Genomic DNA, 13,851 nt, shown 5'->3' with positions numbered 1-13,851 from the left:
AGTGGATTCAGGAACCTTCTTAAATCTAGTGTTAAAACAACATCCCTAATGCACGCCACCCTGCCTACACTTCCTCATAGAGACTTTTGAGCTTCTTAGGTATATCCGTCTACAAACTGGGTATTGATGAGTATCCAGGACCTAATATCATGTTTAGTTTGTCACTTTGAATATAATTTACAACGTTGTCATTTTGACCTGGAGCAACTCTTCTGATATTTCCTTTAAGCAATGCTGTTACTGTCTGTAGTTATTAGACATAATTATTTGATGTTATTAAAAGATGTATGATTGATCCATGATAATTTTAGTCTGATGTGTAATCATTTTTGTATTCCTTTATAAATACATGCTTCAATGGATTATAATTGTATGTATTCTTCCTCAATGAAAGATTTTGCAGCCATAACTTGTGTGGATACAATGCAAGAAGAGGAAGGAGATAAAGGGGATGATGCCTCAGTTCTGACCACCAGAAATGATGAAAAATCCCATCCTTTTACCAATCCCCGATGGACTACCAGAGTCTTTGCTGCTGAATGTATCTGTAGGATAATTAACCAGTGTGAGAATGCAGACAGTGCACATTTTGACATTGCTTTAGCACAAGAAATGAAAAAAAGGGATTCGAGAAGTAAGTGGCATAATAATGAAAAGTTCATATGATATATGTAGAAATACTATCTGCTTATGGTTTTAATATTACTTAAAAAAAAACTAAAAGATTATTTTTACTTTTCCAAATCAGATATGAAACTTGATTGCAGTATTTAGATGAGCTATAAGGATAGTATATTTTTTGATGTTCAAGTACATTTTTAAATGATTAGGCTTCTTGATAACTTTTGTTTAATGGACATGTGCAATGAGTTAAGTTTATAGAGAATAAACGTGTTTGGGGAGTGGCATGTACATTAGCCAATTCCCAAAATTATTTTTGAATTAAAATTTAACAATTTTTGCCCATAGGCTTTTGAGTGTGGATGTTACCTGGAAAACATTTGAGCTTATCTCAATATAAAGTAAACCTGATTGTAAGACCATTTTGACCTCTTATGTTCAGTTTTATTATTTTTACATAAGTATGTGTAAAAGTTTTATGTTTATGGTTTAAGGAGCCCTGGTGATGTAGTGGTTAAGAGCTACAGCTGCTAACGAAAAAGTTGGTAGTTCACATCCACCAGCTGCTCCTTGGAAACGCTGTGGGGCAGTTCTACTCTGTTCTATAGAGTCACTTTGAGTCAGAATTGACTCAGTGGCAACAGGTTTTAGTTTTATGAGTTGATATCTAATTTTTTTTTTAATTTACTTAAACGTGTATGTTCAGAGACACATTTCTAAATACCTAAGAAGCATTCTTACAGAAAAAAAGAATCATAAAGGAAAATGTTGCTGTTGCCAATGTGGGAGTATGGATGAGCTATCTTTGTTTTACTTATTTTTCAAGTAGGCATTTTTTGAGTCTCATTCATGCTGAGCACTGTACTAGATACTATGGTAGGTATAAAATTAGTATATCATAGATTCTTACTGATTGCTGTGCTACCAATTTAAATTGGAGGTACGTTGAGTTGATTTCTTCAGTGTGAGCTACAATTCTATTCTTCTTAGAAGTAGTCTCAAATATATTCCAAATAAAGGTTAGTTATGCCTCTAAACATTTAATTATCGGAACACTGTTAAATGATTGTCTTATTATATGTGAGTAAATGCACATGCATGTGTAGGTATATCTGTAGGCATATATATATATATCCCAGACATATATTTATGTGTGTATATATATGTGTGTGTATACATAGGTATATATATATACATACATACACATACACACACACACAAACAAACCACATAGGGGGCACAGTTATGGAGGCTTCCTAGACATATCCAGACAACTTGTCGGGTTGGTTACGGGATCAAAAGGCTTGGGACTATAGTCTTGGGGGACAACTTAGTCAACTGGTATAACGTATTACACAAAGATAATGTTCTGCAGCCTAGTTTGTGGTGAGTAGCCTATGGAGTCTTAAAAGCTTGCAAATGGCAATCTAAGATATAACTGTTGGCCTCTACTTGTATGGCGCAAAAGAGAACGAAGGAAATCAAAGGCTCTCAGAAGAAACTAGCCCATGGGACTAATAACCCACATAAAACACAGCCTCTTCTAACCTGAGACCAGAAGAACTAGATAGTACCCAGCTAACACTATCAACCTTTCTGACCAGGGACACAATAGAAGGTCCGTCTCAGATAGAATGAGATAAAAATGTAAAACAAAACTTAAATTCCTAAAAAGGCCAGACCAACTGGACCGATAGAGACTAAAGGACCCCCTGAGACTATCACCATAAGATACCCTTTGAATTCAGAACTGAAGCTATTTTTATAGGTCACCTTTCAGCCAGATAATAGATTGGCTTATAATATAAACAATATCACCCATGACTAATGTGCCCCTTTAAAAAAATCAACTGTACGAGACCAAATGGTCGACATTTACCAAAAAGCAAAGATGAGAAGTCAAGGAGGGGAAGGGAATCTAGATCAATGGAAACAGACCAGACTGGGAATAATGTGAATGCTGACACGTTGTAAAAATTGTAACCAATGGTATGGAACAATTTGTATAAAAATTGTTAAAGGGAAACCTAATTTGTTCCGTAAACTTTGACCTAAAACACAATAAAATACCATTAAAAAAAAGAAAAGATCCAGGTCTGTAGATACACTGTGCTCTCAAAATCAAACACTCCTTTCTGGAATGAAAAGAAACAATCCTACCTTGTGGAAATAAAGTTTATATGGAAAAATGAGGGGAAAAATTGTTGCCTTATGTCTCTCCCCAGTAGAATTATTTTACCAAAGAATGAGTTGTAGGAATAAAAGTACTTCTTATTTCTCATTTCTGAAGCTAGAAATGCTTTTTATATCCCCATCATTTGTATGTGTGGTAAGACATGCAAAATATAAGATAACCTAGTCCCTAAAAAGAGCCACATAAAAATACTTTTTTAAAAAAGGAACATTAAGTCTCTTATCTTCAACTTGAGATAAACAGAATAATTAAATTACTGCCTAATTGATCAAAGCCCCAAGTCTCCTTCTAATATCAGAAAATGTGAACAAAATTGTTATTGAAGCTACTATTAGCATGCTTTCAAAGGATGCTGTTCTGTCTTTGATTTTCGAATAGTTATAAATAATTGGGTGTTTTGTTTTGCTTTTTTGGTGTGAATATTTGAGTTACTTAAAGTATGTGTTATAAATTTTAAAAATTGGGATTGGTTTACTGGATCAAAAGGCTTGGGACTATTTAGTCTGGGAGGACAACTTAGACAATTGGAATAAGATATTACACAAAGGTAATGTTCTACATCCTAGTTTGTGGTGAGTAGCCTCTGGGGTCTTCAAAGCTTGCAGATGGCCATCTAAGATACTACTGTTTGTATGTGTGGTAACCCCACTATAGTAGAACTGCCCCGTAGAGTTTCCAAGGATGTGTGGTAAGACATGTAAAATATAATCCATAAAAAGAGCCACATAAAAATACTTTTTAAAAAAAGGAACATTAAGTCTCTTAATGTCACTTAACACAGATCTTAGGTCCAGCATTTCTTTTTCTTGATAAGGTATTTTTTAATCTCGTAGATGACTTTTTGGTGCTTCATCTTGCTGACTTAATTCGCATGGCTTTTATGGCTGCCACAGATCACAGTGACCAGCTCCGTCTTTCTGGCCTTGAAACACTGTTAGTTGTTATTCGGCGATTTGCAACTGTTCCAGAACCAGAGTTTCCAGGTCATGTGATTCTGGAACAGTATCAAGCCAACGTAAGCACTTTCTGTTAAGAGAATTTTATTATTAAACGCCTAGATAAAACATCTGTGAAACTAATTAGCATGTCAGCTCTTAATTTGTATATTATGTATCTCACCTAATGCATTACTAGTTTAGTCAGTATATACAAAATGCATATGTTTGAAGACATATGCCAGCTAATGTTTTATAAAACCTCAAGTAAAAGCAAAATGATATATAAAATAAGTCTTTTATAACTTTAAAGGTTAATTTTCATAAGTAAAACTTTCTTTGTAATTTGAAAGAACAAACAACCTTAGTGATGAAATACTTTACAAAATATCTGAATAAGCAACGTAACACTAAATCATTACTAAACATCCCATTTAGACTACATGTATGTTTTATCTTCCAATAACTACTCCTAGAGTAGAATATGTAACCAGTTTAATTTTTTTTTTTCCTGAGCTTAGAAAAGGATTCAGCCTTCTGTCACTGATTCTGTAATTTTTTTAAATGATTGTGATTTGATTGGTACATTGAATAATGTAGAAAAAAAAAAAAATCATCACCTGTCTCACAATCCTCTAGCAGCACCCAACCATGGTTACCTCTCATTACGATTCAGGGCACTTTCTGATGGCTAGCAGTTAGGGAAACCAGAGCAGTTCAACAGTTGGTTAACCATCTCTTTCCCTTCTTCCCAGAAGGTAATGCCAATGTATGCTTAGCAGAAGAAGGAGATTGAAGTTATATAAACTATCATATGAGAATAAATATTATAATTCAACTTAAGGAGAGCCCTCACATTTTTTAGGTCTCTTATAATGGCAAGTGATAGAAACACACTTCCAACTCACTTAAACAGAAAAGGAGAACTCTTGTCAGAAATTTCTCAGATGGCTCTGCTTTCTTTTACATTGGCTTTATTTTTTTTATTGTCAGGCTTGCTCTCTCCAAGTAGTGTCAAAATGGCTGGTATAAGAGACAGTGCTTTTTTTCCCAATACTTCTAGCAAAAATCCTGAGGAGAGCTTTCATTATCCCAATATGGGTCCCTGGAGCCAGGCAGTGATGTCAGCTCCATAACAACATGGACTAAGAGTGTTGAAAGAGAGAGTTCCTCAAAGGAAAAGTAGGATGGTATTAACTAAAGAAGGGGGAAGACATGCTGGGCGGGCAAAAGCAGCAGATGTCTATAATGCCTAGTATAAACAAGTAATTTTAAAATAACGTTAAAAAAGGAGAGAACTTGCGCTACCTTACTTATTGATGCTTGATATGTCCTATTATTTCTTGCCAGGTAGGAGCAGCACTTAGACCAGCCTTCGCTTCAGAGACGCCACCTGATGTCACTGCCAAAGCATGTCAAGTAAGTGATGAAAAGATGAAGCTTAAGAAATAAAACTTTCTTTTTTTATGAAGTAATTCTCCAGTTAGTGTTTGTTGTTGTTGTTGTGTACTGTCGAGTCAATTCCCACGTATAGCAACCCTATAGGACAGAGTAGAACAGCCCCATAGAGTTTCCTAGCCTCTCCACAGGAGAAGGATGTGGCAGTCTATTTCCATAAAGATTTACAGCATTGGAAACTCTCTGGAACAGTTCTACTCTGTCCTGTAGGGTCACTGTGAGTCAGAATTGACTCAACGGCAACAGGTTTGGTTTGATTTTTTTTTATATAATTTTCATGGAAACAGATCGTCAGGTCTTTTCTCCTGCAGAACGGCTGATTAGTTCAAACCACCTACCTTTCGGTTAGCAGCAAAGCACTTAACCATTGTGTCACCAGGGCTCCTTTAGTGTTTGTTACTAAGGTACTTTATTATAGTTGTTAACCATCTCTCTCAGCTTCACCTTTTCCTTTTCTTCTTAAGTTTAGAGAACTTCTTCTTTCTTCCTTAGAAACGAGTGGCAATCCAGTATATGGATTTAAGTAGTTCCCTATTAATGGACATACGAGTTGTTTTGTCTTTTGCTATTAAAAACAGTGCTGCAGTGAATGACATTGTGCATAGGTCATTTAACTGGATGCAAGCTCACCTGTGGGATAAATTCCCCAAAATTGAATTGCTATGTTAAAGCATATATTAAAGCAATTGTCAAAGTTTAAACTCCCACCAGCAATGTTAGTGAATACCTATTTTCCCCCTAGTCTCAGCAACATTGTTAGTCATTGAATTTGTGAATTTTTGTCTTTGTGATGGAGTAAAAAAGGTATTTCAGGATAATTCTGTTTCATTTCAAGTGAAATTGAGCAGTTTTTCATATGTCTACGAGTTTTGCATAGTTTTTAACAGCAACTTTTCTCAGACTGGGTTGCCAAGTATTCAATATCCAGCCTTAGATAACCTGAAGTAATTAAAAATAGGACTGACATAAAAATAAACATAATAGAAAAAAATTTTTCGTCAGTTCTTTCAACTTCCTTTGAGTGACTTCAGTATTCAGAAAACTTTATTAAATGCTACAGAGGACAGAAAGAAGTAAAACACATTTCCTGCTGTTAGACACATTTGTAGTCTATAAGGAAGGATAGGAAACCCTGGTGGCATAACGGTTAAGTGCAATGGCTGCTAACCAAAGGGTTAGCAGTTTGAATCCTCCAGGCGCTCCTTGGAAACTCTGTGGGGCAGTTCTACTCTGTCCTATAGGGTCACTATGAGTTGGAACTGACTCGACGGCACTGGGTTTGTTTTTAAGGAAGGATAAGGCAAATAACTATAATACAGAGCATACTAATAAATGTCAGTGATACCAACAAAGTACTATAACTTCAAAGAAGGAAAATAAGGGATAGTTTTAGGACATGCCACATGTCACATGTAGGAAGTGACATTTGATTCTTTTGAGTGTCTCTGTCTTTATACCATTATCTCACTTGATTAGAGGTGACATTAGAGATGGGCCAAGCTATACATGGGGTGGGCATTCTAGATGTAGGGCTTATGCACAAAGGCAAGGAGATAAGTAAATTTTGTGTTTCAGGAACATCACAACAAAGTCCAGGGCCAGATGACTTCCCTGCTGAATTCTACCAAACATTTAAAGAAGAATTAACACTAATCATACTCAAACTCTTCCAGAAATAGAAGAGAATACTTCCTGACAATCTTTGAGGCCAGCGTTACCCTGATCCCAAAGATAGACAAACATACCACAAGAAAAGAAAACTACAGAGCAGTATCACTTATGAAGATAGACGTAAAAATCTTCAACTAAATACTAGCAAACCAAATCCAGTGGCAGATTAAAAAGATTGTACCCCATGACCAAGTTGGGATTTTTCCCAGGAATGCAAGAGTGGTTCAACTAAGAAAATTAATCAGTGTAATATACCATATTAATAGAACAAAGGGGTGAAGGGAACATGATCATCTCAAAACATGGAGAAAAAGCATTTGACAAAATTTAACGTTCTTTCATGATAAAAACACTGAACAAACAGAATGGAAGGGAGCTTTCTTAACATAATAAAGGTCATTTATGAAAAAACCCACGTCAAACGTCATACTCAAGGATGAAAGACTGAAAGCTTTCTTCCTAACATCAGGAACAAGATAAGGATGCTTGCTTTTGCCACTGCTCTTCGACATTGTACTGGATCCCTAGCCAGAGCAATTAGGCAAGAAAAAGAAAGAAAAGGTATCCAGATTGGAAAGTAATAAGTAAAACTATATCTATTTGCAGATGACTGGTTCGATATACAGAAGATAAAGAATACACACACACACACACAAACCTACTAGAGCTAATAAACAAATTCAGCAAAGTTGTAGGGTTCAGGATTAACATACAAAAATCAGTTGTGTTTCTGTACACCAGCAATAAGCAATCTTAAAAGGAAATTAAGAAAACAATTTGATTTACAATAGAACCCAAAAGAAAAATACCTAGTGATAAATTTAACCAACAAGATGAAAGACTTGTGTACTGAAAACTATAAAACATTTCTGAAAGAAATTAAAGACCTAATTAAGTGGAAAGATATCCCATGTGCGTGGATTAAAAGACTTAATGTTGTTAAATGGCAGTGCTACCCAAAACAATCTACAGATTTACTTCAATCCTTATCAAAATTCTAATGGTCTTTGTTGCAGAAATAGGAAAGTCAATCCTCAAATTCATGTGGAATTGCAAAGAATAGCCATAACAATATTGAAAACAAAGTTGGAAGATTAAACTTCCCAATTTCTAAACTCAAGACATATCTATAGTAATCAAAATAGTGTGGTACTGGCATAAGGATAGACATACAGAATAGAATTGAGAGACCATAAATAAACCCAAACATCTGTGCCAGATTATTTTCAACAAGGGTGCCAAGACCATTTGTTGATCCTGTTCACTGTGCTACACTGCCAAGCATAACTTACACACTGGTATTCGATGGAACAACAATTTACTCACATAGAGAAGAGGCAGAGCAAGGTCAGCTTCAATAGCAGGTTCTGGTCTCCCATGGCCGGTGGGTTACATCGTACAGCCAAGGCAGGGCTGGTGGTCTGCGTGTACCCCACTGTGCTGCAGTTGAGAAACTCTGTTCCCTCCCTGCCAGGAACAGATGAAAATGGGTTGGCCAGGTGCCGTATGGCTGCCCCTGCATGAGCAGAACAGAGAAAGTTACTGTGTACCCAGAACAGGGAGGTAGGCTCCCTGATAAGGAGAAGAAACTGGGAGATAGAAAAACCATTCCCCAGCCTCTTGTTACCTGGGAGTGCTTTGAGCCTAAGGCTTCTTATTAAGCAGTCCAGATAGGGATGGGAAGGCTGTGCAACAGACTGCTTTCCCATTTGCCCACACCATTTAATAAGGAAAAAAATCTCGTCAACAAATCATGCTGGGACACAATTTGTTGAAGGATAACCACATGCAAAAGAATAAAGTTGGACCCCTACCTCACTCCATATATAGAAATTTACTTAAAATGAATTAATGACCTCAGTATAAGAGCTAAAAATATGAAAGAAGAAAGACTTCATCTAAAACTATTAAAAGAAAACAGGGATAAATCTTCATAACCTTGGATTTGGCAAAGAATCCTTAGGTTTAATATTAAAAGCAACAAAAGAAAAAAATAGATAAATTGCACTTCATCAACATTAAAAACTTTTGTGCATCAAGGAACATTATCAAGAAGTTAAAAAGACAACCTACAGAATGGGAGAAAATATTTACAAATCATGTATATGATAATGGTTTAGTATCCAGAATATATACAACTCAACAACAAAAAGGCAACCCAGTTAAAAAATAGGGAAAGGACTTGACTGACAGTTCCCCAAAGAAGATAAGCAAATGGCCAATAAACACATGAAAAGATGTTCAGCATCATTGGTCCTTAAGGAAAAGCAAATCAAAACTACAGTGTGATACCATTTCACACCCACTAGCATGGGTATCATCAAAAAGACTGAAAATAACAAGTATTGGTGAGGATTTGAAGAAATTGGAACCCTTGTACTTTGCTGGTAGGAATGTAAAATGGTATATCCACTGTGGAAAGCAGTTTGGGTTGTATAGAAAGTTGTTAAATGGGGACCTAGTTTGCTGTGTATACTTTCAGTGAAAACAAAATAAAATATTATTTTAAAAAAGCAGTTTGGGGTTCCTTAAAAGGTTAAACGTAGAATTAACATATAACCTGGCAATTCCAGTCCTGGGTATATACCCAAGAGAAATGAAAATATATGTTCATAAAGAAACATGTACACAAATGTTTACGGAAGCATTATTTATAATAGCCAAAAGGTAGAAACAACCTAAATATTTTTGAACAGATAAATTATAGTATATACGTGCAATGGAATATTATTGAGCCATAAAAAAGAATGAAGTATTTATACATGCTGGTACTTTTTTTTTTTTTTTGAAAACATTATCTTAAATGAAAGAATCCAATCACAAAAGGTCACATATTTGTATGATTCTTTTTATGTGAAATATAAAATAAGCAAATATAAATACAACAAAAGCAAATCCATAGAGACAGAATGCAGATTGATAGTTACCAGGGGATGGGAGGAGGGAAAGTGGGAAGTGGTTCCTTAAAGCTTACGTAGTTCAGAGATAATGAAAAAGCTTTGAAACTAGAGAGAATTGTTGATGGCACAACATATGAATGAACTAAATGCCACTGCGTTATACACTTTAAAATGTTTAATTTTATGTTATATGAAATTCATCTCAATAAACTCTTCAGAGATCAAGTTTTCCATTGTACTGAGTCTCTAATTTATAATCATTTATATGTATTCTTACTGTAAGCCACTGAAATCTTCTATGAAATGTTAGAGGAACCAAATAGATAGGTCGATGAGAAAAAGAAATTTTCTCTAGAAAAGAAGTACCTGTCACCTGCAAAAGCTGTATAGAGGCCCTGATAATTGAGTGAACGTCCTTGCATTGCAGTTATTATTTATTTTTAAAAATTAAAAATACATTATCTTGAAAAGAATCAGAATCCTCATTGGGGTTTCAGCTAAAGTCGTATTAAGCACAGAATTTATCCCTGTTTTTAGAATAACGAGCTGAAAATTTGTTGGCGATTTGCTTCAGATGTTAATCCAAACATTAATAAAGGTGGTGTTTTTCACGGCCTCATTTCTCCATATTAACAATATCTCAGGCTCTTCAGTTTCTATAATTATTAGCACTAGTTTCCTTGCTTCAGCCTTACACTTCATTACCTTTTGAAATGCTGACTTCTGACTGTCATTAACAGCATCGTCCCACTGGCTTTCTTTATAGCAGGATGTTTTCAGTGACTAGATTCCTGAGATGTGGGTAACCTCTGCTGAACTCACGTGGGGGATATTTATACTTTTTGAAATATAACTTTTAATTTTCTTGGAAACCAGGTTTGCAGTGCCTGGATCGCAAGTGGAGTTGTAAGTGACCTTAATGATCTTCGAAGAGTTCATCAGTTACTTGTTTCATCACTGACAAAAATACAGGCTGGAAAAGAAGCTCCAAGTCACTTGTATAACGAAAGTGCTTCTACCATGGAGATCTTAGCTGTACTAAAAGCTTGGGCAGAGGTTAGTACTTATCAATTTATAACTTGAATTTTCGATTTGTTAGTAAACACTTTAAGCCATGAACTGTATTAACTATTTAGAATACGTATCAGTATATTTTTAAGGTTAACAAAAAACTTCCAGCATTTATTTATGATTTATTTATATCTTAATTGATATATTGGCCAAGCATCCAAAACCAAAAACCAAACCTTTTGCTGCCAAGTCAGTTTCAACTCACAGTAACCCTGTAGGACCAAGCAGAACTGTCCCGTAGGGTTTCTAGGGAGCAGCTGGTAGATTTGAACTGCTGACCTTTCGGTTAGTAGCCAGGTGCTTAACCACTGCACCACCAAGGCTTCCGATTAAAAGCAGCAACAGTAACAAAATTCTAAAGAGTGCTCATTGTCTGTTATCTGCTGTTTTAGCCAGAGAGACTTTGTAATATCCGATTAAAAACCAGCTCTTATTCTGAATTTTTTAAAATGTGAGTCTGCTTGTATGTTCTATCATTTCTATAATACATATTTTAACCTTTTTTTCCCCCTGCTCTTTCAAAGAATGACTTTCAATTATTAAATAGCAGTATGCCCACTCCGCACTTATCGACATGGTTAAATTCCGGAGATCAGGTTATTATGCAAAAATCAGTGTTGTGTGAAAATGGAAGATGACTGTATCATTATATACCTGCCAAATTACATCATTACACAACTGCCAAACCACTGAGAATCATGGCCCAGCCAAGCTGACACATAACCTTACTCTCACCTTGTACCTTGGCATTCATTACCGCCAGATATACATCGTTAATGAGCAAAATAGTCATACAGTAGATTTTTACTATTGTCGTAAATGTGAAATGTAAGATAATGATAGTCGATAGGTGAGGAGTAGGTGTAGTTTCCCACAAATAAAGAAATCTTACAGGAAAATGCTTCCAAATGTATTACAAAGTGTATAGAAAAAAAGGCTAAAAGTAAATAAATACATAAACTGAAATGTTAGTGCTAGTTATCTCTGGGCATGAGATTTTTTTATTTATCTTCCTCATCAGGAGGGAAGCTATATCATTTTGTAACTTAACTATGGGACTGTTTAAGCATATACTAAAGTAGATAGAATAGTATAAGGAACCCACATATAACATTCTCCAGCTTCAACAGTTACCAAATTTAGCCAATCTTGATTCATACATCATTTTTAGTATAATTATTACTTTATTAATAGACTTTATATTTTAGAGCAGTTTTAGGTTTACAGAAAAATTGTGTGGGAAGTATAGTTGTTACATTGCTGTCGAGTTGATTCCAACTCATACTAGCCCTGCAGTTCAGAGTAGAACAGCCCCATAGCGTCTCCTAGGCTGTAATCTTTACAGGAGCAGATCACCAGTCTTTTCTACTGAGGAGCCACTGGGTGGGCTCAAACTGCTGACCTTTCAGTTAGCAGTCAAGCGCTTAACCATTTTACCACCAGGGCTCCTTAGAAAGTACAGAGGGTTCCCATACACCCCCTCTCCCCACAGATGCACAGTTTTTTCCCATTAGGAACATGTTACATTAGTGCGATATATTGATGAACCAATATCCGTAGTTTACATTAGGGCTCACACTTCATATTGTATAGTTCTAGGGGTTTTGACAAATGAATAATGTCATGCATCCACCATTAATGTATCCTACATAATTGTTTCACTGTCCTAAAAACGCTCTAAGTTCCACCTGTTCGTTCTTCCCCCCTTCCACGGAGCCCCTGGCAACCACTGATCTTTTTACTGTCTCTGTGGTTTTACCTTTTCCAGAATGTCTTGGAATCATACCATATGTCATTTTAATGATGGTTATGTAGTTGCAGTATGTACCATCATTAAAATGACATATGGTATGATGTCAGTATATATATATGTGTGTACGTATGTGTGTAAAGTACTATAAAAAAAAATTTTTTTTTTTTTTTATACTGCTATTAAAAAAATCATTGCCATTGAGTCAATTCTGACTCATAGCACCCCTACAGGACAGAGCAGAGCTGCCCTATTGGATTTCCAAGGAGTGGCTGGTGGATTTGAACTGCCAACCTTTTGGTTAGCAGCTTTAGCTCTTAACCACTATACCACCAGGGCGCCATACTACTGTAGGTCTATTAATTAACTAAATTTTATAGATTTAATCAGTTTTATATGTGTGTGTGTATATACATATGTATATGTATATATATATATATATATATATATATACACATCTCTGTATATATTGTAATTGGAAAAATTAATCAACTTGTGAAAAAGGGCTTCCTGGAGATCTAGTTAAAATTTAATTAATAGAACTATAGTAGTATAGTACTTTACACACATACATATTAGTAGTGTAGTTTTAAAATTAGTAGAGCCATTTAAAACCTGAAGATTGTAGAATCTATTTTTTGTTATTTTTTAGGGCTGACAACCCTTGGTTAGGAAATAGTTCTGCCTAGTTTAATAAGCTAGATCTAATGATATCTTTAAACATACGCTTTTACTAGAACAAAAAAACCAAACCCGTTGCCATCGAGTCGATTCTGACTCATAGCAACCCTATAGGGCAGGGTAGAACTGCCAGGTAGAGTTTCCAGGGAACGCCTGCTGGATTTGAACTGCCAACCTTTTGGTTAACAGCCATAGATAGCACTTAACCACTATGCCACCAGGGTTTCCATGCTTTTACTAGAGCAAACAGGAATTCTGTAACCTGTGTAATCTATTTTACAAATAACTCTTTGCTGATAATAGTGTTCATTATAATAATTTAAATCTGCTATGTGCTTTGTTAAGCCCATTACCTCCTTCTCTGCTTTCCTCAAGAAAGATGAATAATGACTCACTTGTTGTTCTGTGTAATTGAGGTTCATAATCCCTTATCTGAAATCCTTGCAGTCAGATATATTTAGAATTTAGATTTTTTTTTTGGATTTTAGAAAAGTTTATGTGTGTGTATATGTATGTATATATAATATATATATGTAAAACAAAAAAAAAAACAAAACCCACTGCCGTCGA

At 35.4% G+C, this 13,851-nt stretch overlaps 1 protein-coding gene across 6 annotated transcripts in view; it reads left to right on the top strand.

Moving 5' to 3' along the window:
* Nucleotides 1-13,851, top strand: part of HEATR5A (HEAT repeat containing 5A) — a 141,462-nt gene that overhangs the window by 97,687 nt on the left and 29,924 nt on the right. For all 6 annotated transcript variants that reach the window (XM_064292379.1, XM_064292380.1, XM_064292381.1 and 3 more), the window contains 4 exons: nt 395-634; nt 3,649-3,830; nt 5,101-5,169; nt 10,656-10,835. In XM_064292379.1, the coding sequence (XP_064148449.1) occupies nt 395-634; nt 3,649-3,830; nt 5,101-5,169; nt 10,656-10,835 (671 nt within the window). The remainder of the gene's footprint in view (nt 1-394; nt 635-3,648; nt 3,831-5,100; nt 5,170-10,655; nt 10,836-13,851) is intronic.

Source organism: Loxodonta africana, chromosome 10 (assembly GCF_030014295.1).
Source record: "Loxodonta africana isolate mLoxAfr1 chromosome 10, mLoxAfr1.hap2, whole genome shotgun sequence".
NCBI lineage: Eukaryota > Metazoa > Chordata > Mammalia > Proboscidea > Elephantidae > Loxodonta > Loxodonta africana.
Note: the sequence above shows the minus strand (reverse complement) of the source record. Positions and strands in the feature narration are given on the sequence as shown.